The 24,514-nt window shown below is 40.8% G+C and overlaps 1 protein-coding gene across 5 annotated transcripts in view; it reads right to left on the bottom strand.

Moving 5' to 3' along the window:
- The window catches only part of LOC149281173 (mediator of RNA polymerase II transcription subunit 13-like), a 97,907-nt gene that overhangs the window by 41,846 nt on the left and 31,547 nt on the right, over positions 1–24,514 (bottom strand). For 3 of the 5 annotated variants that reach the window (XR_016278072.1, XM_089499707.1, XM_089499709.1), the window contains exons 3-7: positions 21,330–21,414; positions 17,789–17,872; positions 3,432–3,577; positions 2,264–2,458; positions 1,415–1,600 (exon numbers count right to left, since the gene is read on the bottom strand). Coding sequence is in view for 3 of the 5 variants with exons in the window: in XM_089499707.1 (XP_089355833.1) it covers positions 1,415–1,600; positions 2,264–2,458; positions 3,432–3,577; positions 17,789–17,872; positions 21,330–21,414 (696 nt within the window). In the remaining 2 variants the exon portion in view is untranslated. Of the gene's footprint in view, positions 1–1,414; positions 1,601–2,263; positions 2,459–3,431; positions 3,578–17,788; positions 17,873–21,329; positions 21,415–24,514 lie in introns of those variants that run through there. The other 2 variants (XM_089499708.1, XM_089499710.1) reach the window with 2 other exon arrangements.

Genomic DNA, 24,514 nt, shown 5'->3' with positions numbered 1-24,514 from the left:
GTAAAGCAACTGTAAGGCAAAGCATAGCCGTAGATCTAAATGTCAACTGAGACAGCAGAGGGAGCTTTTAGTTTGCTTTGCTTTGTACTTTTTTGTCGGAGACTGTACTTAAGCTGAAAAAGACAGTAGTAGTATTAATTCTCAACAAAGTCAAACATGTTTACAGAACACCTTGTTCTCGTGTCTGCAATGACCCCAAATCCCTTAAAACGCTGAAAAGAGCCAAAACTAAAGTGGGTTTCATTGAGAACTACCCCTGCTGTAAAAGGACTTCTGTATCAGAGGTTTTGCCATTATTTCTACCAGCTTCACATGGCTGCACACCAAGCTGAACAATGAACCTTGCTCTCACCCACTTCTTGCTACGCTACTGTCAGCACACAGCCTCTCTCCACAATGGGCACTTTCAGTCATATTTCCTATCTATAAGTCATGGTTGAAATGCCCATTAAGTGTCTCTGCAGATGCATTTTCAATAATCTCTATGGAATATTCTGCAGGAAAGAAGTACAGTATTTCAAATTCCTGGGTGTTAACATCACAACTGGAGACAGTACTTCTTCACAAAAGACTGAAGAAACAACTGTCTAGTATAATGATTTCTTAGGCTTTACCAGTCCTATCACTGACTGTATTGACTGATCCATTCACCCAGTCTTAAATCTTAACATATCTCTTATGGAACGTGCACATATTCTGTTTTTAAATAAATAGTGAAAAGCCATCCACACAGAATCCATTGGAAGACACCTCCTTGCTTATCAACCAGAATCAGTTCTACCAGAAGAAACAAGATGGTGGAGGGGGGAGAGATATCAATACAAATCACGGTAAATAGGGGAAACATTCGTCTAGCAATACCACCCACTGTCTCTCACCTTTAAAACACTGTATGAATTCAACGCAATCACATGAGTAGTTTTATCCATGCATGTTGCTGGTCCTAAGATTGCATACAGAAAGCAGCTTCACATGTTACTAAGAATATCCATAAAATTAATATTGTTTATGAACAGATTCCTAAATACATAGACACCGTCACATTCAAAGGTATATTTGAGGCTTTCTATTTACATTTTTTAATTGGATACTTATGCTGGAAACGTTCACTCTGTCTCTTCTTTTGGCTATTAAACTCACTCTCGATCCAGTAACCATTAAAAATGTGGAAAGGTGAGTGGTCTTTCCAAGTAGCTGCAGCTGAAGGCTAGAAAGAAAGGCCTAAAGTCAACATGCATTGGGATTTTGTGTCAGGCAGTGTTTGGATTTTCAGCCCCTCCTCGCTGCTTCTGTCTCCAGTGATAGAAGCCTCCTCTGGAGAGATTCTTAGTCCTCTGGAGCAGGCTTTTAAGGTGCGGTGGGAGGCATGCAAAGGAGGGGATTTCCCCATTCCCCATTCCGGTGCTTTGCTCACCTATGACTGTCTGCTCTGGAGAGATGGGTGGTGTAAGTAACATTCCACAGCTGGCATCTTTCATGTTTCCGGTTCCCTGCTGTACCATGTTGTTGTGGGCTCCAGGTGCAGAAGTGCTCAGAGAGACAGGAATGTCATTTTGAGCAATGAGAACAAAAGCTGAAGGATACACCATTCGGACACCACCTGTTAAGAGGGAAGTAAAGAAGAAAGAAGAATCAGGAAACGGCTGTGTGTTCATTTTAATATTTCTAATTCATTAACAGGAGCAATATTTTATTTGTGTTACTGTACTACATAACTACGTAACAAAGGTATTGATTGTATATTTGAAATAGCTCGCTGGCATAATGTTGGTGTCTTACACATGCATATGTTGTGTTACACAATTGGATGGACATTTTTGGCCAAGTCATAACATTCAGTTGAAGGGTATGAAAACAGAAATGTGCATGTTGTTCCACTGTGTATCACTGAACCCTTGTATATAGATTGCACAGTTGTGCGAGGCTCATCAATACACAATGCACATTTGGCTGTGCAACACCATAATTCTGTGACATACTGGCTTACTGCAACCAAGTGTAAAGTTGTGCTATGTCTCCTCAAAGCAAGGCCTCAGCCCATTGTTTTTATAACTACTATCAGGAAACACAAAGAGCATGAAACTGTCATAAATTGTGAGTAAAAGAGAGCATCTTCTTAAAATAAGCTATTTTCCCCAAGCACTCTACTATGAATAGATCCACAGTAAAAAGAGATTCTTCGTTATCATGATTGTAGGTTCTCAAATTTTAACTGGAGAGGCAAAAAGGCAAGATCTTTTTCAAGTGAAATACTGAACCTCACCAACTATGACTTCTACTGCCACCGGAAAATCATCGTCGTATCCCAGTTCCTTTTCTTCCTTCAAGCTCTCTTTCTTCTTCAGCACCATTGGATAAAAATATTGCCACTCCTCAATTAGTTTCTGGGTTGCTGGATCTGACATCTTGTATGCTTGCCCCGTTAAAGTACCACTCAAACCATATGGGCTTATCAGCACTGATAAAAAGAAAACAAAATAATAATAATAAAACTCCTGACCATTCATTAGTATGCAGCATCAACATGTTGTTGTTGTGTGCCTTCAAGTCCTTTCCAACTGATAGCTGAGTGGGCAATTCAACTTTTGCCTCCTGGAGTCCTAGTACAGTAGCACAGTACACAGTTCTCATACCATACTGTTTTAAATGGTGTTTTAACAGGACAGTTGATTTAATAGTTTTAAAGTTATTTTTATCATTGTTTTCAGCTATACTTTATTTTTAATTTTTGCTTGGGCTTAGGTGTTAGAAGAAAGACAGGATATAAAATAAATAGAAAGAGAGAGAGAGATTTTTAAAATAAAATAAACATTGCCACTCCTCAAAAAACAGGGGTAGGATGGTCACATGTCAGGAATGCATTAGCTGTGGATTTCTGCACTGGAAGAGACTGGATTAAATGGCTCTTGGGATCCCTTCCAACTCTATGGTTCTGTGGCTTGGGTTGCAATCTTGTTCAAAGTTCCCTTGGAGTAAGGCCCACTGAAAACAATGGAAAGATTTCTGACTAAACATCCTGAGGATTATACAGCACAACTCTATCTATAGGTGGTTGGAGTAATTGCTGTGAGCTCATCTTGAGGCTGAAAGCCAATGTAGTGTAGTGATTTGAGCATTGGACTAGGATACTGGGAGACATGATCTGAATCCCTGTGGAAACCTGCTGGTGACCTTGGTCAAGTCCTACTCTCTCAATCTCAGAGGAAGGCAAAGGCAAACCCACTCTGAACAAATCCTGCCAAGAAAATGCCATGATACCTTACGATTGCTGTACGTTGGAAAAAACTTGAAGGCACACAACAGGAATGATGGCACACCCACTCATTAAAAGAATGGTGGCAGTAATTCTTGGGGCTCCAAAAATGAACCAGTGGTCCCACTTTGTTCCCACTGCTAACATGGATAGTACATGGAAATGCAAACAACCCTACCTTGAAATGGCACCGGGGAAACCTGAGCCATGCGGAGGTGCTCCTCGCTTATTAGATATATTGGCAGGTGCTGGGCAATCTCCACACTTGTACACACATTACTTTCCCCATGAAGGAAAAATGTGAAGGCACAGGACAAATGCTCACTGGAGGAGGAGAAAAGAAGATAACAACCCATTTAATAATGACTTCAATCCTTCAGAGATCTGAGTATTTGACAGTTTAAGGGGCTCACTAAAACAGCATTTGTAATACATAATGTGTATGTGTGGCCATATCTACATTTTCACCCCCAATGAAAGTAGCAAAAAAAATGTATATATCAATATCAAGCTCTCTCTCAAGATCAGCAGGCATAGGAAAGAAAGGAAAAAGGAAAAAGATAGCAGAAAGAGTCTGTATACTAAGCAGAGCATCACACATTTAGAGAACACATCACATACCAAAGCTTGTGCTTTGCAATAAACTACAATACAGAACGACATGAAAAATGTGTTCACTTTCTGACTACAATCAAAGCATCTACATATTCACAGGAAAAGTTAGGCAAGCCACAGAACGGGGAACAAACACCTTGACCCATTCATTAAAAGCACCTTCAAATAACCATGCTCTTCCTATCAACCTTCCGCGTTACATTTTTTAACAAAGGAAGTTTTCGCCCCAAAGCATTCAAGCCCATCTTTAGCAGTTGGGGATTTAGCTGCAGGCATCTGGTGTCTCCAGCTTCACCATTTCACCAGAGTGCCAAGGTGCTTGTGATTCCAGTATCCCAAGAGAAGTTCCCTGATATCCAGTTCCCTTAAGCTGAGATAGAATCAGTGACAAAAGCCACTGGAAACTGGTGGCTGATCAGGCAAGGGAAGATCGACTTTCTAGTCCTATCTTCCGCAAATGTTTTAGACTGAAATTCCAAGTACCTCCAGCAAGCCGTCTTTGTGCTCACACTGTTTTGAGGCTACCCAAAATAATACTGTACAGCTGTAGCATTTCAGGGCTGCATATATATTGGTTGGGATCCAGACACACTCCTGTTTAGAAATATCCAAAAGTACCTTCAAGAGTCCTTAAATGGGCGAGAAACGGGCATAAAGGACAGGCAAGGCAACACCCCTCAGTAAATATGCATCCCTCAAAGTAATCTGTGTGTGAACCAAACTGCTGTCAGCCCATAACATGTCTGAGTGAGTGAAGAAATTTTTCTCCAGTCAAGGTTGCAGTTGCCTTCAGCTCACACTACCTGAGCCAGACTACTTCTGATAAACCATTCATTGGTCCACAGTTATAGCTCCCTTAGCCTTCCTCCAGGTGGTTCCGTTGCAGTATTTCGTATGGAAATAAAGTGCAGGATACAATTAAACACATTCCAAAGATCATAATGTCATTTTATAAGCTCAGATGAATAACAGACCTGTTGCAAGATGAAACATAAGCCTGTAAACAGTCCTTTGCAATATACATAATAAAGGAAGGAGGTCCCAAATTAACCAAGGTTTTCCATCTCATCTAAAGTTCACAGCTTCAGAACAAGCCAGGATGCTAAAGAGTAGTCTGAAGTTTGCAAATTTCCTGGTTTGTTCCAAAGCTGGTAACAAGAGGTGCCTGGTTCAGATGAAATGGCGAACTGTGGTTAGTTTTGCCTGGTTTTACTAAGAAGGAAGGAGTGATGGGGGTATGCATTTAAAAAGATTTGTTCATATCTTGTACAGACTGAGCTCTTAAGAGCCCTCTGACAAAGCACTCACTATTCTAAACACAGCTTTCAATGCCAAAAACAGTGCAGTTCAAACGAAAACAACCCTTCTTGCCCTTTAATTATATTTATCCATTTTTGTGAAACAAACTCACTTTTATCATCATATCTGCCTTTTTGTTTTTTGGGGGGAAAGCAGCTTGAACTACTTCCACTTGTAAGAACTAAACTTAGGAATTTAACTATTTTTTTAAAAAAATATTCAATGATACAAAATGAACTTTATTTAGCCTCTTTCCTCTCCATCCCTTTTCCCTTCTGTGTCATGCCTTAAATTTCAATTGTAAGTCATTTTGTCAGTAATGATAATAAGATGCCCTTGGAATGTGTTTTCTGTCCCCAATAAACACTAAGTAGTATGCAAAATGTGAACTCAACAGCTTTCTAGATTGGAGCCATGCTTCTTCCACTTCTGGTAATTTATCAGTAACCGCAGCATTCTTCTCTTTGTGGCAATGAGCTTCCCTAGCGAGAACATTTTGTCCCTTTGGTTTATCTTGTCATACATAACCAATTCTGTTTCCTTCGATCACTCAGCATATATTGAGTTAAACATATTTCTGGATAGGAGCCAGTGATTTCCACATCACTTCTGATGTAGCTCTCACTGAACAGCTGCTGGAATAGATGCAAGAAGGAACAGGTTGTTCTGGGTGTACATACTCCAAAATTTAATTTTTCCTTCCCTGCATTTAGTTGAATTTGGCAAGAGTCTCTCTCTCTCTCTCTAATAGCAATCTCCTCACCTTACTTTTCAGTCTGAAGAAAGTATTGCCAATATACTGATGACACCCAGCTCTATCTCTTTTCCACCTAATTCAAAGGAAGCTGTTTGGATGTTAAAATAGTGTACTCCTAGACTCAGTCCAGAGCCTGGTTTCTGAGGTGTCCAGGAGTGTGTTTGCACAATTAAAACTAGTGCTGCCAGCTGGACACATTCCTGGAGCTATCAGTTCTAACTGCAGCGACCCATGCCTTGAAGACATCCCATTTGGATCACTGTAATGTGAGTTATGTAACGTGTGTAGATCACGAAAAACTAAGGAATGCACTTTAAAACATAGAAGCACCACCACATCCAATAGTCCTGATGAGAAATCTGTCCTTAGGGCAAGAGGCTACTGTTAGAACAGAATATGGAGAAACAGAATGGCTCCCAATTGGCAAAGGGGTCAGGCAAGGTTGCATTCTATCACCTTACTTGTTCAACCTGTATGCAGAACATATATGAAATGCAGGGTTAGACTCAGGAGGAGGAGGAGGGAAGATAGGATGGAGGAACATCAACAATCTAAGATATGTGGATGACACTGTACTACTAGCAGAAAACATCACTGACTTGGAACAGTTACTAAGGAAGGAAAAGAAGAAAATGCAAAAGCAGGTTTAAAGAAAACAAAAATAATGACCCCTGGCTCCCACAAAAAAGTGAGCTGAGGACACATCCTCTTATTAAACTAAGAAAGGCCTATATGGGAGCAAACATGGTCCATCAGATCTAAGCAGTGAGTGATGATCTTCACATATACTCCAGCGAAGGAACCCTAGTGTAATCGCACAGTTGATATGTGAAAATTAACAGAGTTAATCCATTTGGTCTTTCCCATGGAACTGTAATCTCTATGGGCAGATTATTCACACAGCGGTCCCTGCAGCATGGAAATGCACCACACCTGAGTGGCTCCCACATTGGTGAGAACATGAGGAAAGTGCTGGTAACACTCTGGAGATGATCCAGTCACATGTTGGAACCAGAATGTGTTTTTCATAACACCAGCCTACCAAAGCTGAGTAATTCTAGCAGCAAGAAAACCAAGAGTATGCTTGGAACTCTGAACAAGGAATTCCAGTAACAGTATTTTCCACCCGCTCCCCATAAAACTGGCAGACAAAACTCTCAGTACATTCATGGATGAAATGCGTACTCCTCAGGCTGAATAGCCACAGTGTAGTGTTAAACTAGAATAGCTTCCAAGAACAAAGGCATGGGATTTGGGTATGAGGGATTCACGGGCAGAAGACTCTCTTCGAAATGTTTCAGAGCTTAACTGTACAAGGCTAGTATAATGGATAATAAAAGCAAGAACCAGCCGCAGGAATTTTTCTTGGATAAGGGCCATGTTCATGTTTACTCTCTCCCTTATTATACTATCCCTACTAAATATTCTCTACTCTCTCCCTTGTTAATGCAAAACAAATAATCTCCCAAAACAATAGGAATGTTAAAAACATAGCATAAAAGGAAATGTCTGCATTTCCACACAAATAAACAAAGTGCAAAGACACATAAGCATGAAAAACTCAAAAACCGTAAGTAACAGGGTTCTACTTAAACAGCTTACCTTAAATTGATGCCAATTTCTTTAAGGTGAGTGTTAGACTATGAGTCTGGAGAACTGGGTTTGAATCTTTGCCCAACCATGGAAAGCTGCAAGGTGACCAATGGGCAAGTCACACTGTCTCAGCTCCAGGGGAAGGCAATGGCAAAACCCCTCTGAACAAATCTTGCCAAGAAAATCCCATGATAGGATCACCATAGGGTCTCCATAAGTCAGAAATGACTTGAAGGCACACTGCGACAAATAAGCAGGACCCTGGTGCATACAAATTTGCATTCTTTGCTTATTTATTAGAGTATAAGCTATGGTCAGAGACTTCAGTGACAACAACAGGTATTCTGTAAGAGCCTGAAATGCTCAAGCAGAACCCAAAGAGGGTCAGATTTAGACAGGACACTAAGTGTTTCGGCACAGAATGGAGCGAACTGCCAACTCAGGACCTCGGCCCTCAAAGCATTTTATTGGACATAAAACACTGCCAATACTGTGTTACAGCAAAATCTACATTAACAGCTGAAGTTTTGAGGTCAACGTGATCCAATTAGCTGCGGCAATGCAATCCTCTTAACTTCCCCACCTCACACTGGTAGGAATGACAAGCCATTTTAGCTGACTGGAGTGTGACATCTAACTAGGGTTGGCAATTAAACTCTTAACAGCTGTCAGTGTATAAATTAGTGCAATGCAGCCATATTTCTGGCTGAGACAGATTTGCATACCTTCTGACCGCAAATGGCTGACACTGACTGGCACCATCTGACTACTCCTTTTTATAACCGCCATACCTAGCATCACACTAAGAAGTTAAAATTTAGATGTATGGCCGAGTCCAACGGCCTTGTAATGGTCACCACCTCACTTTGGAAAGGCAATGGTTCTGGAAAGCCTCCATTGGAGGACTCACTGCAAAATCCCCTGGGCATCTTGTTCTACTTCTGACTCATTCCACCATTTGGACAAAAGAATCTAACTCAGTCAAAACAATTCTCTGCTTACTGTACCATCTGTGGCAATGAAGAGTGAAAAATACTTCTGCAAAGCCGGCATTAAGTGAACAGGAACGTTTTTTTTGTACATGCAAGATCTACAGGTATGCACTGGAGCATCTGGACTAGGATGCCTCTGAAAATATCCACAGAATTGATCAAGTACAGCGAGTCTACTAAAACTCACTTCAGGATGTTGCAAGTGACTACATAAATTGATAGGATTGTGTGAGAAACCTCTTTACAGTATCTTAAAGGCAGGCCAGATGGAAATTCTACATTGCTCCCTTTTATATATCTCTCTCTCAATTTTTCAAGAAGACAGACAGAAATTTACCAAGCAGTCTCCCACCCAGGCACTGACCAGCCTCAGACCAGCTTACCTTCAATTAGGTGGTAGCATTATTATTATTATTATTATTATTATTATTATTATTATTATTATTATTATTTCTTCCTCTACCTCTGTAGTTGTAGCATAAACTTGGATTATGGTCATACTGATTGAATGAGTAGAATGAAAGGTGCCTGTCTGTATAGTAGAGGAGCAAGTGGCTTGATACTTCCCCATATTTTCTCTTTCTTTCTTTCTCTCTCACATACACAGACCATAGACAGACATGCCTATGTCCTTGAAGTGAATGACAATGCACTGCTAATGTTTCTCTCTGCTTACATTTATGTGCACCTACAGGCAAGTACCCACAGATCCCTCCGAGATGAGCTCTGCATCCAAGCAAACCAAGTCCAGCTCTCCACATGACACCATACTCCCAATTATATTCCAAAGCCATCGTGCCAGAATAACTCAACACTCCTCTTTAAAAGGGGGGGGGGGGGTAGCATGAAGCGAACAGTGGTAAAGCCTAAAGAATCATCCATATTCACTCAGGCAAGGCAGGGAAAGGGGGAAAGAAGTAGATCCCAACTTTAATATGCATTTTATTTTATGTTATTTTATTAAACACCTGGACACCCGGTGGCTTTGAGGCAAGACGCGTCCCCTGCCATCACGCCTGTATCGTTGCTACTCAGAGCCAGTTCCCATGGCAACAGCTAATGTCTCAATGTCACACGACGAATAATTGCCAGTTGAAAAATGAAGAGCGCGACAATCACAACAGTTTCCATATTCAAAGGGGAGGAAAAAAATAAAGAGAGACTTGTGTTCTTCTTGACATTAAAAGTCAAATGTTTAAGTTACAGTGGCATTTATGGTACCCAAGAACAAAGCAAAACAGGCGCCTTTTGTCTTGAACGTGCGCGTCTCCCAAGGAAGGAATAGTGGAAATACTACAGCCGCTTCGTGTCTGGGAAGTGCAACTATATACAATTCACGGGCAACGTCTGAGTGCTGGCATTTTGTCCTTTTCAATTAATGACAAGTTCCACACGCTCCGCAACGTGTGGCATGCATACAAAGGAACACATTCACGATGACTTCCATGTCCCAAATATCTATCAAAAAACTCTCAAAACAATGCAGTTATGGACAGGTTTTTCTGCCTTCCATTACACCAAAGTGTAATATCTCTCCTTGACTCAAGGTACTGTTAGGGTCTGGCACGCTTCTGCAAGTCTTTTCGTTCAAAGAATGAAGCTAAAGCCATGCAGATGCACAAACTGGTTTTTTTTAATGCAACAGCATCCAGAAGCATGATCTGGATTGAAAATGTAGCTCAGGTTGAATCATTTTTTTAAAAGCAACATTTCCCAGTCATCCTCCAGGCAAAGGAAATGCCCTGCAAAGGAAATGCACCCATTTTACCCGAATGGGAAGAGTAGTGTAGCTACACACAAAAGAATAAAACAACCACAGGACCATTGCATTAATTTCTCATGCAAGTAAAGTCATGCTCAAAATTCTACATCTTGCATTGCACAGTGCAAAAATACAATACCAATACAATGTAAAAAAGAACACTGAGTCTGAGAACAAAACTCCCTGCACAAAGCATCTGTCTTGGATGTGAAGTGGTCCAGTATAGTGTGCTCCAGGTGAAAGATCAGTACCAGAACCTTGGGATGGGGCATCCATTCATGTAATAAATTCAATGTCCTGATGAGTGCATCTGATAGTATGTTGTCTTCTCCTGGAAGATGGAAAGCTATGACCACAATGTCTCTAGTGGTGCACCAATCCCAGAGCTGTTGTGCTAGGCCAAGGAGAGTCCTCAGTTGTATACCTCCTTGCATGTTGAGCTATTACAGGACCATAGTGTTGTCTGTCAGCACCTACACCATCTTGCCATGCAGGAAAGATTCAAAGGAGTGGAATGTCTTCTCTACCACTAAGAGTTCCAGGGTGTTGATGTGGAGGGGCTTTTCTTTCAGGAACCATGTGCACTCTATGAAGAAGTTGTTGAGGTGGGCTCTGTCATGCCTCGTTCCCAGGATCGAAGTTCAGACTATGACAGAGACAGTGAAACAGAAGGACAGAGTGTCATGCCTCATTGCTGGGACCCAAGTTCAGACTATGACACAGACAGCGAAACAGAAGCACAGAAGAACAATCTAGTACTTGAGCCAAACAGAGACACTCCTCAGCAGCCATGGCACATAGACGTGGGCTTGAAATTTGCCACTGCAGCCGAATGCAGCCGAGAAAGGGAAGGGCTGTGAGAGAGCTTAAACTGGAAATGCTCATTGATCAGGCAACCATTGAGGGAGACATCTAGGCCATAAATATTCCAGCAATTCCCCCAGGAGGTCATTGCTGACTACCAAGCATTCTGGAGGAAGCATCACTTTCATCTCTTGACTTCTGGCTTGCGTTTCTGAAAAACTTCAGACCCTGCATCATAAGCTCAACACTCCCTTGGATTGATACTTCAGATTGCTATGCTACTGACCTAGACTGCCTGGACTCTGAGTATTGTATATGCCTGGCTGGTAAGCTCCTGTACACAACTAGGGCTGCTACTATCTCATTTGTCTGATGGACTCCGCTTAGTACTTTGCTCCTGGCCAGCTTCCAAGACAGAACAGGCTCCCAATCCCGTCAGTGAACATCTGTTATGATGAGTGCCTAAGGCTGAGGGGGAGATAAGTCTTTATCTTTGGAGTACTTCTTATTGTTGTGTGGTCTAGCTTCAAACTCCATCTCCACCTCTATTGACTGAAGGCCACAAACTTGTGGCCCGACTGTTCAGAGGTGGACCACACACTCTTAGGTGGAGCAGAGATAATAGAAGAACCAGCTGTAGATACTGCAGTGGAAGCTCTCTCTGCTGGTTCTACAGCAAATGATGTGGAGTGTTGACCAGGTAGCAATTGCAGCCTAAAGGCTTGTTCATAGAAGTGTTCCTTCTCACAAGAGGCATATGCATGAGTTTCGGCAAGGCATGGTTTCTACAGCAGCCAATCTCTGGACAGAATAAGCAAAGTGTTTTTCTGTTTAAAACCGATCTGCCTGTTCAGCTAGGTGATCAAGCTGTAAAAAAGGACTACAGTCTGTCATTACATCCTTTACTAGTTCCAATTATATTTTATCCTCTACAGCAATAATCGTTGATGGCATATGCAGGCTGCTTACTGTCCTTATATGACAAGCACATAAGCCATTATGTCTAATGAGACTGGTACAATTTGTTCTCCTTCATATTTTTAATGATCAGTCAGATTAACATCTTTAAAGACCATTTAATTTCCATTCCAGAACCCATGAATTATTTCGTACCACAATGTATTATTGGCATCAGTGTCACCGCTAGAATTCCTGACATCTGGAACCACAGAACAAAGCCTACTATTTTTACAATGTCTACACTTGTTTCAGTGTAATAAACTCCTAGGCAAGGTCACTGTAAATTACAAGTGGATTATGAAGCACAAGTCCAAACAAGGTGTCACAGAAGTAATTTTCTCCTCCGATGCTTGAGGGGTGGGTGCTGTGCTTTAATCCTATTTGCACCCACATCTAGACAGTGTACGGACCGCCATTCTGGTACATGAATATCCAATCAAGTTAAAAGCTTTGTTCAAAAGGATAAAGCTGATGGCTCAGCAGCTTAAAATGTAGTGCTAGTGCAAGAAAGAGAAAGAAAAACCAACCCTGTGAAAGCCAGACACTTTGATAACAACAGCAACAGTCAACCTCAGTGCCTAGGAATTGGAAATCATTTTCTAATCATACAAATAAGAAAAAGTCGGCACAGTGGGCAAAAAATACACAGCAAAAGTGGTTTGTCATTAGGCCGCCTTCCCTAGAGAAGCACCATACAGTCAGATACATTAATTTAGAGTTGACAATACCCCTGAGAGAAGAAGAATGAGCACAAGTGCCACAGGCCAGTATACAGAGAAAGCAAAGTGGAACAAAGAGCGACAGCTGCGCCACTGCCAGCTTGCCAGAGATCCACATGAGTAGATTTTTTCATCTCCTAGATTCAACAGAACCTTTAAAAAGGCTGTGCTACGAGGACATAATCATTACACAAAGACTGTATAGGTAACCAGGGTATGTGTCCATGTAAGTGAAAGAACTCAGAAACCAAATTTAGAGGGGCTAAAACTGATTTGAGTTCCAAATTCCACAGACCCACTAAAATAGATGGGACTTACATAGGTTGTAAGCAAGCCCCATTCATTTGAATGGTTCCACTCCATTTAGACCTAAAACTGAATTCAGCCCTAGCTCTATAGGAATGTTAGGCTGTTTAGAGAAATAGCCCCTATGCAAGGGCTTGAAGGCATTAATTAGTCAATCTGTGTAATAATAAATCAATCATTTATCTAATACAAAGATCATTAATGAGTGATGTCCCTGTAAAAGCATGTTTAGCATTGATAGCAGATGGCAGTGAGATGTCACCACAAGCAAGTAGAAAGGGAATTCAATAATATCTATAAATAACTGCCACAACAAAGTTTGGAAACTGACATACCGTATTAGACAGGTTAAAGACAAAGAGACAATACATCTTTTAAAACTGTGTGGTTGGGCCTTATCTACCATATGAACCACAAGAACCCAGACTGGAGAGGGATACCCATATTGCATAGCAACTTGTAGACAGAATTGATGCATAACACATAAAAAAGAATATCCGCCTTTTAATTTTTGAAAACGCATTCACTGATGTAATTGATGAATATATTTGCATTTTTGTAACAGTCCTTTGTTACAAATGTTATAAATATTGTAATCTGACTAATAAAATTTAAAAAATTAAAAGGACTCAATAGCAATATGCAGACCATAAAAAGAAAAAGAAAATAGTAACAATACAGTGCACTTGGGGAGAAGGGGCGGCACGTCCCATAGCAATGAATGGGGCGTATGCCCATGGCGCACGCATGCTGCCACATGTACAAGCCCCATTCATTTAAATGGGGCTTGAGCATAGGCGGTATTTGCTTTATGCGGGGGGAGTCCGGAATGAATCTCCAGCGTAAAGAAAGGTCTAACTGTAATAAAATCAGTTATGTGCTGTCCCAGTATCTGGATGTTATCTACCCACAAAGATGCATCTCTCCGTATTTCTCTCCGTGTTGAATCATCTCTAAGACAAACAGGAACTGCAAGGGTCAAGTTTTCAAATAGACTCCTGCCATGTAACTGAGGCATATTCAAAGGAACCAACCGTAGCCAGAATGAAACCAACATACAGTATTCTGTTATGTGTTGCAAGTCATTCGGTGGCAGTTTATCTCATCGGTTTACCATAAATCAGACTACTACCATCATCATCCTTCACCTTCAGTACATAACTAATGTGCACTGTATCACAGATATTTACAGCAACAACAAAGAAAATACCCTGCCTCCAAGGAGTTTCCAATCTAAAATAGCCAATGGGGAAACTACAGAAGGCAAGAGACACAATGGGAAGGAGGCCAGAAGGAGGAGAAGGAGCAGCAACAGCAAAAAGTAATATAGCTATATGGTATGTGAGCAAAAAGGCTTGGTGTGTGTGTGTGTTTTTAAATAACACTTTAATTGTGGACAGGATACAGGGTACTTTCTTCTACTGTGACTGTCTCCACCAAATAGAACAAAAGTTACCAAGATGGTGGTAAGCTATATCCCTAGAGCAATGAAGGCATCTCAATAGGCTCCTCTCATAAGGATGGACCATATGTGGCCTTAAGAGGGGCCTATGTCTACAATAGGAATAGGAATGATCATCCTTTAACTATACAACCATAAACTTCACACTACGATGTTCTTGGCATTCAGGATCACCCCAATCTTGTTTTTAGAAAAACACTTGAATCGTTTCAAAAAAAGAAAGTGAGGTTTTGTTTTCCCTATAGTCCTCAAAGTTTCCAATTTTTTCAATGTAAAAAACTGAAAATGTGTCCCCCTGCCAAATTTCCTCAGGCTTTCATATCTCGACTATCGCTACAAAGAAAAGATGGTACCTATGATCTTGTTTATCTTGAGACAGGCAACCCCGATTGAGGTTCCCGTTCTTTGAAACCCTTAGCAATTAATATTTAATACTAAGCGCCAGCAACGTCTACATGGTGTTGTGGTGTTCCCTTGAATGTGTAAATCAAAGCCGCCAAAGCTGTAAAAACCTTCAGATGATGCTGTAATTCACCTCTTCTTTAGAAAGGGCTTCCTTCAAATCAGGCAATTAACTTGCCAGAGTTTGCATTTTCTACAACTCACATGATTTAATGGTAATCAGGACATGGCTGGGTTTTATTACACGCTCAAATGGTTCCCTAAGTAAGTGAGCTGACTGCTCAGTACACCATGGACAACTGCACTAATATGCCAGAAGCTACTCTGTGGGAGCAGGAATCGCCCTATTTATCTTTGCCTGTTATCTTTTGCAGGACTCCAAGCATAACTGTTTAGGTATCTGCAGTGGACCAAGCCTAGGTCAGCTCTTTAGATAGGGGTCTTTCGCAGTCCTCCCTGGAAGGGTCACAGGCTGAATTTTGCAACTTTCAGCAGCAAAAAAATGCTCAAAACTACAGTCCTTCCTCTTGTGATAAGAAATATCAGAGAAATATCTGAACCTGGCATCAAAAAGGTGATAAAGTTGGCGTCATGTGGACCTTCCTAAGATTAAAAAAAGGGAACAACTTGATAGGCTTTCTTCTCTCTTTTTACTACCCTCCATGAAGCCACTGGGACGTGTCATCTGAGGATCTGGAGGAGAATGTCACTAACATGCAGGTCACGCCATAACTATAGAGGCTCAATGCAAAGCATGAAATGGTAGCAGGGAGCTCTGGTGACACGACAAACTAAAATTCCCAGAATTCCACAGTACTGAGCCCCATGGCAGTTAAAATGGGGTCAAACTGGATTATTTCTGCAATGCGGAAGCAGCCAAAGTGAACTAAAGGGGCAATATCCTTGCTCTGCAGCTTGTTCCAGAGGAGCCTTTTACACTATGTTTGTTCTAATCCTTTTGTTAGTCTTAACTAGAGTAAACCCACTGAATCAATGGGATTTATGTAAGCGTTGAGTCACTATTTCACAAATGAGTCAATGATTTACATTAGGCAAGACTACTAATGGGATTCAGGCCTTTGTTTTATACTTTTAAGAGAAGATGCTTATTCTCAAAGCAAAGTCCCCCCCCCCCCCCCCGGTGTACAATTTAGGTCGCCATGCCAAAGCAACCATATTAGAATAGCCATTCAGAAACTAAAAAGGAGCGTCTCGGTGTTTACTGATGCCCTTAAGACAATTCATTATGGATACAGCAAGTGACAACACAGTGTGGCAGGATGCACAACTGGGACTCCTGACAAATCTAATTAACAGCACATCGGGGTATTCTGCTTATCCTTTATATACTCTGCCAGCTTTGAGTGTCTAAGGAAGAAAGCAGCTTAAACATTCCTAGAACTTCAGTAGCTGGACAACAGAGCTTACAACCAGTCCTCCCCTTAGGATCGCCAATGTTCAGATGCTTCACATATTTGGGTAAACAGAGGCATTCCTGTCAAGGCAACTAGAGCAGTTCTGTATAATACTGACAAAGAGAGAAGTTCTAGAAAGGGAATAAACCCCGCACACTGTGGACACGTTTCACTTCTCCTAGTAGGAATAGCACAAAGCTTGTGAAGCTTGTAATTCAGTATCTCAGTGATAGTCAGGGCTCCCTGAATAAAAACAACTGAGGAAATTAGAACAGATCTTTCGCTGGCTTCTTGATATGGCCTACTTCAACTGGATTCTAAAACGTCTAAAATACACTCACCCAAATTTTTGGAGTTTCACATCTCTATAAAGGAAAATCTCTACTAAACTTAGCCACTTGGTTGCATGTGTGTATGTGGCTTGATGTCAACTGTCAGCTTATGGTAACCGTATGAACATCATACAGCTTTCTTAGGCAAGGAATACTGAGATGGTTTGCCACTGCCTTCCTCTGAAATCTGGCCTACAGCACCCAGTGAAGTTCCACACTGTTTTCCATGCAAGTAATAACTAGAGCTGACCCTGCTTAGCTTTCAAAATCAGATGAGATCCTCGGGGTATTTAGGCCCACTTGTGTTAGACAGGAGCAAAAAGAACAGCTATTGCACCATCCATGGAAATATCAACAATCACAGGCATATAACAGATGAGGAGGGGACATAACTACCACCAAGAGAAGGAAAAGAAATGTAATGGCCATTTTTGGAGTCCTGGGGCCACATCATTCTCTCATTCTAAAGTGGAGGTTTCACATTGTCTTAACAGCCAAAGGTAAAGAGCAGCTCTCAAACTAATGGTTAAAAAAAAAGCACACATCCACACTAAACTACCTCTAAATGTTACAGCCATTTACAAAAATATGCATCAACTTGCTTAAGGAAGTGACATATCAGCTAAAGAATGGAACAAGTATGAACGCACGCCAAAGTCCTCTGGCGAACATATTCTGATATTCCAGAACCATGTGTCTGCTCAGCAGCGCATCAAAAGCCTCCACAAGCTTTGCCTGACCATTCCTAAACTAGTGGGAAAGTCCTCTCTCAACAAAGGACGTTAAAATCACCAAGTATGTTGCTGCAGCTTTTACTGCCAAGGATGCAATGCAGGAGTCAAAAGGGTAACGGAGAAATGCCGGTCTCAGGGGCAAAGCTCTGCTTTTAAACTGAACAAGCGCTATGTATAGTAAAATGCTAGGCTAACAGAATCCCTGAATCCAGAACACGCTCACACCTTTCTTCCCAGCAGGGAATACAAATAACAGCTACATGCTACCAGGGAACAGAATATATGATACAATATACGAAGAGAAAAAAATACCGTAATGATTTAAGAATCAGAATTGTGCCATCAACACTGGCAGCTTATGTCAAGGCACATGGGATCCTTACCTTTTGTTAATGGGCTTTTCATTTTTCTCATATGGCCGGATGAACCATTTCCCAATCCTTACAAAGTTCTTTTCCATTAGGCATCTGGGAAAAAAAAGGACACACACATACATACACACAAATCATAAGTGCTGAAAATATTAATAGGCCATCATCTCCACTGTACCAAGCTTCTACTGTACATTTCACATGCCAAGCTCTTCACATCCTTGCCTGTTCTGCTCTTTTGCAATAATGACAGCAACCTAGTGCCTCATTTGCTTTCCTGTATCCTGCCCCCAAGCTATCTGACTGTGGAACTACTTAAAATAACTGGTCTCTCTCCACTTTCAGTGCTCTAGTACTTATTGGATCAAGTTGAAACTGAGATGTAGTCATCCTCAAGGGGATTTATTTCCAAACCAACCTTGTCCAAGATTATTGCCCTCATTGATGCAAAATGTTTCAGAAAAACAGATTTTACTTATTTTTAACAAGCATGGTAGAGTGCCTTTATTTTATTATTTGCTATTGGTATTGACGAAACAGTCCCCTTCTGGTGGGATAAAGTCCCTTCTGGGCTAAAAAATATGAAGGGTGAGGAATGAAGTATTCACTTATTCCCACCCATACTCAAAATATTTTTGCAGTCTGCAGTAATATCTTAAACCACTGGGTGCCAGGCCTACCCTAACTAGAAACAAAGCTGAGAGTAAGATTGGAAGATCCATTTCTCCTACAGAGCTTCTAGGAAGCTCCGTGTATTGAATGCCACTAAACTATTTAAGCAATTCAGAAAGAGAGAGCTTCTGTCTGATAAGTGGGAAGAATGAGAATGAGCAGAGGGAAAGGCTGAATGAATACTGAGGTAGATGGAGAGAAAGGCCAAGAAAAAGAGTAAAGAGGGGAAGAAAAGAGAAAGAGCACAAACATTTTGTGCAGATCAGAAATGACCTTTCTGATTTGTACTATTTAACCTAACTGACAGATGAACTATGGACGGAAGCCAGGGACAAACTGATAGAAAGACACTATCTCTAGTCAAAAAGAAAGAGAAGAATCTATGGATAACAGACACTTCAAACAGTAAGAACAAACAAGAACCAAAAAAGAAAAGAAAAAAGGCCAGGAGAGGCAGGAGTAGTGTCAAAACCATGAATGCAACTGTTCAATGATTAGTGCTCAAGGATAAAAAACTACGATAATAATCACTGCAGAGAAATAGAAGCCGACAGCGAAAAAGGGAAGAACAAGAGACCTCTTCAGCAAGATCTGTAAAATCAAAGGGAAATTTAAACCAAGGCGGGGATGCTCCACAATCAGCAGACCAAGATAAAATAAAAAGACAATAGAAGAAATACACAGAAGAGATATATAAAATAGATGAATGGATGACTGACACATGGGAAGAATAATCGTACAAAAATGAACCCACAATTTTGAGAAGCTGCACTCAGAACAGTTGGGAGGAATAAATCACTAGGAACAGATGGCAGACCGATAGAACTGCTGCAGTCTACAAAATCAGATCACCTAACTAATTGTTCTAACTAAAATCTGCCAACTAACACAGAAAACAAAATACAGTCGGCCCTTCTTATACACGGATTTCTTATACACGGATTCAAGAATACACGGTTTGAAAATGTTCAAAAAAAGTATAAATTTCAAATATCAAACCTTGATTTTCCATTTTTATATGGGACACCATTTTGCTATGTCATTATATTTAATGGGACTTGAGCATACACGGATTTTGTTATACACGGGGGATCCTGGAACCAACCCCCAGCGTATAACAAGGGTCCACTGTAATGGCCAGCAGACTGGAAGCTACCAATATACATCCCTAACCCCAAAAAAGGAGACTCAAAAGACTGCAGTAACCACAGAGCCACTAGATTAATTTCCTATGCAAGCAAAGTCATGCTCAAAATTATACAGCAAAGACTAATACCATATCTGGAGCAAGAAATTCCAGAGATACAAGCTGGTTTAATTAAAGAAAGAGGCACTAGAGACTACACTGCAAACATATGTTGGATAATAGAGCGCACCAGCAGAAAATCAGCATGTGTTTTATAGACCATAGCAAAGCCTTTGACAACATAGATCATGAAAAGCTATGAATTGGATGTGCCACTATAGTTTATTGTCCTGGTGTATTCAGGACAAGAGGCTGCCATTCGAATAGACTATGGAGAAACAGAATGGTTCCCAATTGGAACCACTGAGTCTGCAAGACCTGAGCAGGGCTGTTGACAATAGGGTGACTTGGAGGTCTCATTCTTAGGGCTGACATAAGTTGAAGTCAATCTGTAGGTAATTAACAACAACAGTTAAGAAAACAATAAACTCATTTTGTTTTAAACTGATTTATTTTGCTCTTTGGGAACATACATCTTATTTGGTTTTTGTTTTTTTGTTTCAAAATGTTACCTTTGTTCTAATCATTTAGTACAAAATTCAATATATTACTTTTAATCTCTTTGTATTTAGTACAGTGACGCCAACTATTGTCTCTTTACATGACTTGAGGCACAATGGTATGAGCAATTAAGTAGCAGAGTTTAAGATGCTCAAGAAGAATTCCGGAAGGTTGATATTATTGGATTTCAAGCCTTCAATAACATTTGCCTGGTTATTGGAACTTGAAGAGAAAGTTCTTAACAGCTAAAGCCTGTAAAGAGCCTTTCAACAAGAATCGCCTAATTATATTAGGTCTGTGTTTGCTCATGCCTTTTGTGGCTTCTATCTCATATCCCTTTTGCAAGTAGCAAAGAAATAAAAAGAGTGTCTACAAGAGAAGAGCATACAGCTGATCTTTCCTGACTGCAAGGATGGAAATGGCAGCCTAGAATATTTTATACTACTCTTTTAACTAATTCCTCCTTCCCTCCCCACAAACAAGATATTGAAGCAGTTAGGTCACGCTCAGGAAAGTAATACAAGTCACTCTCACAGAGTATTATCATCCCCAAGACTATATCACAGTATAGGATAATGTTTGTACAGATACACTGTTCTTCACTTGGTAACTTAGTACGGTGAGACCACTGACTTTAACTATGTCTTCATCTCTCCTTCTGCTGTTGTCCCTGCAGCACCACAATTGTAGATTTTAAGGTCTTTGTGAATACAACATACAACAGTGATCCGTGGGGAAAGTTATTTACTGGGTTAGACAAGTTGAGGGTCCGGTGATGTTTCCCTAAAAATGGCCCCACAAACACTATTCTAAAGTCTCCCATAATGACTAACACACTCATGCACCACAAAAATCCCCTCTTCCAAAGCCTCAGCAATCTAAGAGGGCTTTGGTGAGAGACAATATCTTCTCTCATAACATACTAAGGTTTGAAAGCTCTCCTCTTGCATCTGACCTTTCCCATATCTCCCTGCAATGAGAAGATACTTCCTCTTCCACATCTTCAAAACAAGTCCTCTGTACAAACCAGAAGGCTTGAACGAGGGGAAGAAATTAGTGAGAGGTAAACCAAAAACACATTAATAGACCCCTGCAGAGATATAACACTATATACAGCATCATCTGAGCTCTTACCTTTCCAGCAGGTTATGGATTGCCTTGAAAAGCAGGGTTCTGCACTCATAGGAAAGCCCATTCTCCCAAAGTCCTTCTTCCACCACTGCAAAAACAGGGAAAAGTTAGAATATTCAAGGGAGGGGGGAATAATTCAAGACAATTAAAGCACTGTATCCTCGAAATAACAGGAGACGTCTTTAAATATCATTTTGATCAAGCTAGCTAAGCAAAGCAGCTACTAAATTTCTTCCTGGATAAAAGAGGTCTACTTAAAAAATTAGACTTGATGGCAAACATCTGTGTTAAATATATCAGAAAATTAATTTATCATAGATACGTACTGGAGCTTTCATTTCATTTTTGATTAAAGTTACACATTTCGTGGGAAATGCAGACCTATCGATGTTACTCGGAAAGTGACATGCAAAACAGTAGAAAAGGAACACAGTCCTACACTGGTTCTGGAAAACTGCATTAAGTCCATTAACTATCTAATTAAACACAACACTTAAGCAATTAATTAAGTGATTGTCTGTTGTTGTGTTGTCTGTGATGCCTCTGTAAAATCTGGGTTTTAATTCCTTAGTGGGGAAATGGGGTTGCCATCACATCAGATACTTGGCTCTCCATAGTCCTCGCAAGGCTTCGCAGTTGCGTAAGATAGTTGAGAGGAAAGGAAGTACTTCACCATCAGGTCGCCAGTACTAAAAATGCACGTTACATTAAAACGTACAAAATTTAACGGGTTCGTTTTTAATCCGCAAAAAGTGTTCAAAAGCAACCTTTTGTGCTTTTAGGTTCGTGCACAAATATGTCTACATCGTTGCTGATCTTCTGAGCAGCGGACCCTTCTTGGCCAAAGGCTGTATTTTTTTTCCTTCCCCAAGCTTGTTTGTACAATGGGATAGTTAGAGTCGTCAACCGAGTATTTGACAACCCATGTCCGTAAGAAAAGCGTTTTACACCACAAGACAGAGCAGTTGTCCATCACCACTATTGGAGCAATAGGAAGAAATCCCCAGCAGCTGTACTGGCTGAAAAGGAATGGCCTCATTAGCATTCTCCCACCAACAAAACACTCATCCAGCAGCTCTATACTTGCAACAATAATCTTAAGGAGCATTTTACAGAAGACTTAGCCCTCACTAAGGGCACTCTACAGACTGATCGAGAGAACACAGAAACACAATCCATTAGGCATGCTTAGAGTGATACCAGCAGAGCTCCTTTTTGCTGCCTTTCATTTTCCCATAGAGCGCCAAATGTAATGTGCATTCTCCCAAGCAAATCTGTACAGAGAGGAAAACTATATTCACCTTTAAGAGAGAACTTCACTACACTGGAAAGGTAGCGCCCTATACAGACAGCCAAAATAAAGCTGCTTCGAGTCATACTGGAGGTATGGTGTTTCAATGATGCATGCGTCCTAAGAGTCTGGAAGCTGCACCAAAGCTGCATGCCAGTCCTTAGGACTGGAGCATGGCTTTGGTGCGGCTTCTGGACTCTTAGGATGCATGTATCATTGAAACACCATACCTCCAATGTTACTCAAAGCAGCTTTATTTTGGCTGTCTGTATCAGGCCCAAGATTGCCTTTTAAATATGTATTTAAAAGAGGCTTTTAAATCTGTAGATGACCCACAGGCGCAACATTCCCTGAGACCAAAAATAAAATGCTTCTTAATAGGTGTGTTACGAAGCTTCTGTTGGAGGCTCTCCTCCGTCTCATTTATCTTTAACCGGCTCTCCATTTAAAAACAGAGTTCTGCAGTCTCGCAATTCTCTTGATTTACCCCAATATTTTTCACGTTTGGCAGTAATTGGCTGCCCTTGAAATGTTGTCTGCGCAACTCTTCAAAACAATGCCTCCTGCTTGCTTTTTCCACTTGCTTTCAGCTCTGTATCATCCTAGGCCTCCATTTCTATTTATCTGTTCCTCTTGCTTTTATCAGTGTTAACACAAAACCATCCATTTTTATGACACCTAATATGCATTTTCATGCGCAGCCATCTGAGAGGGTGCTTTCTGTTGAACTGTTAAGATACAGCAGGGGGTGAAAAACTGGACCCAAGTAATATTTCATCACTTCTGCAGCACTTAGGACCAACAGTTGATTGTGGAAAGATAACAGGGACAACATACATGCTGAAAGCATCCAAGATTTTTGCCTGTACTGTTTGAAACAAAACATAGCCTCTTTTATTAGAAGCAATGAGTCTACTCTCCCAAGGGGCACTATCTAAGTATAATCAGGACAGAATGGTTTCTATTTTTACTACTGGTTTATCCCAACTTCTTCCAGTGCCTGAGAGGCAGCGACTTACTTAAAGCCACCCTATGTGTTTCATGGCTAGGTAGCGATCAGAGCCTGTCTCCTCTCTCCTTGGCCCCATTCACACTACAAAAATAATCTGGGATGAATCCGGTTTGAATCCTTGTTTTTTCACAAATGTCCCGAGTTCCAAATCGATTTGGATTTATCTGTATCACTAAAAGAAGAGAGGCAGTTCCATTTTAACCCAAAACGATGTCACGTGTGAATAACACAAGGGTTAAAATGACTCAAAGACATTCACAAACCCAAAACATAATGGGAACAACAAACTCAATATGCATCAGCGCGGCAATCCACATCTCATCAGGACAAAAAAATAAGTGTAAATGCCCTCCTAGTCTAAGACACTGGGCACCACATCACACTTCATTCGCCTTCATTTGTTCTTCTTTATTCTTAAGGAACCACATTATGTGAAAGCATAATGTAAATATAGCCAGAATCAGCTGGCCAATTTAATCCACCGGAGTCTGAATTGGTGCTCATTCACAGCTTTATTTTACTGATATATATTTTTTCTTTTCCTTGAAAAGAATAGCAGATAGGACCAATGTAAAGTGCAATAACTAAAATGCTCAGTATCTGCACAAACAAACACAAATAACTGTATGGCAAGCACTGAAGCAGCAGAAGTGGTTGTGCAAAACTGTGCCATCTCTCTAGCAAAGTACACACGTCAGAGTACACACATCAAGTATACAGAGGGAACGTCACACACTGTCCTTTAAGGCTAATTTGTCTTGGTTGTTAAAAGCAAGGCACATCTGAAGATGATTTCCACACATTGCTATTATCGGTCCCAAAAAGGAAGTTTTGGGGTCTATTTCTCAGTGTTTAAGCTGGTAAAGAAATTTCAAGGGGCTCTGC

This window comes from Sceloporus occidentalis, unplaced genomic scaffold (genome assembly GCF_023333645.1).
Source record: "Sceloporus occidentalis isolate IW3139 unplaced genomic scaffold, rSceOcc1.0.p SCAF_138, whole genome shotgun sequence".
Taxonomy (NCBI): Eukaryota; Metazoa; Chordata; class Lepidosauria; order Squamata; family Phrynosomatidae; genus Sceloporus; species Sceloporus occidentalis.
Note: the sequence above shows the minus strand (reverse complement) of the source record. Positions and strands in the feature narration are given on the sequence as shown.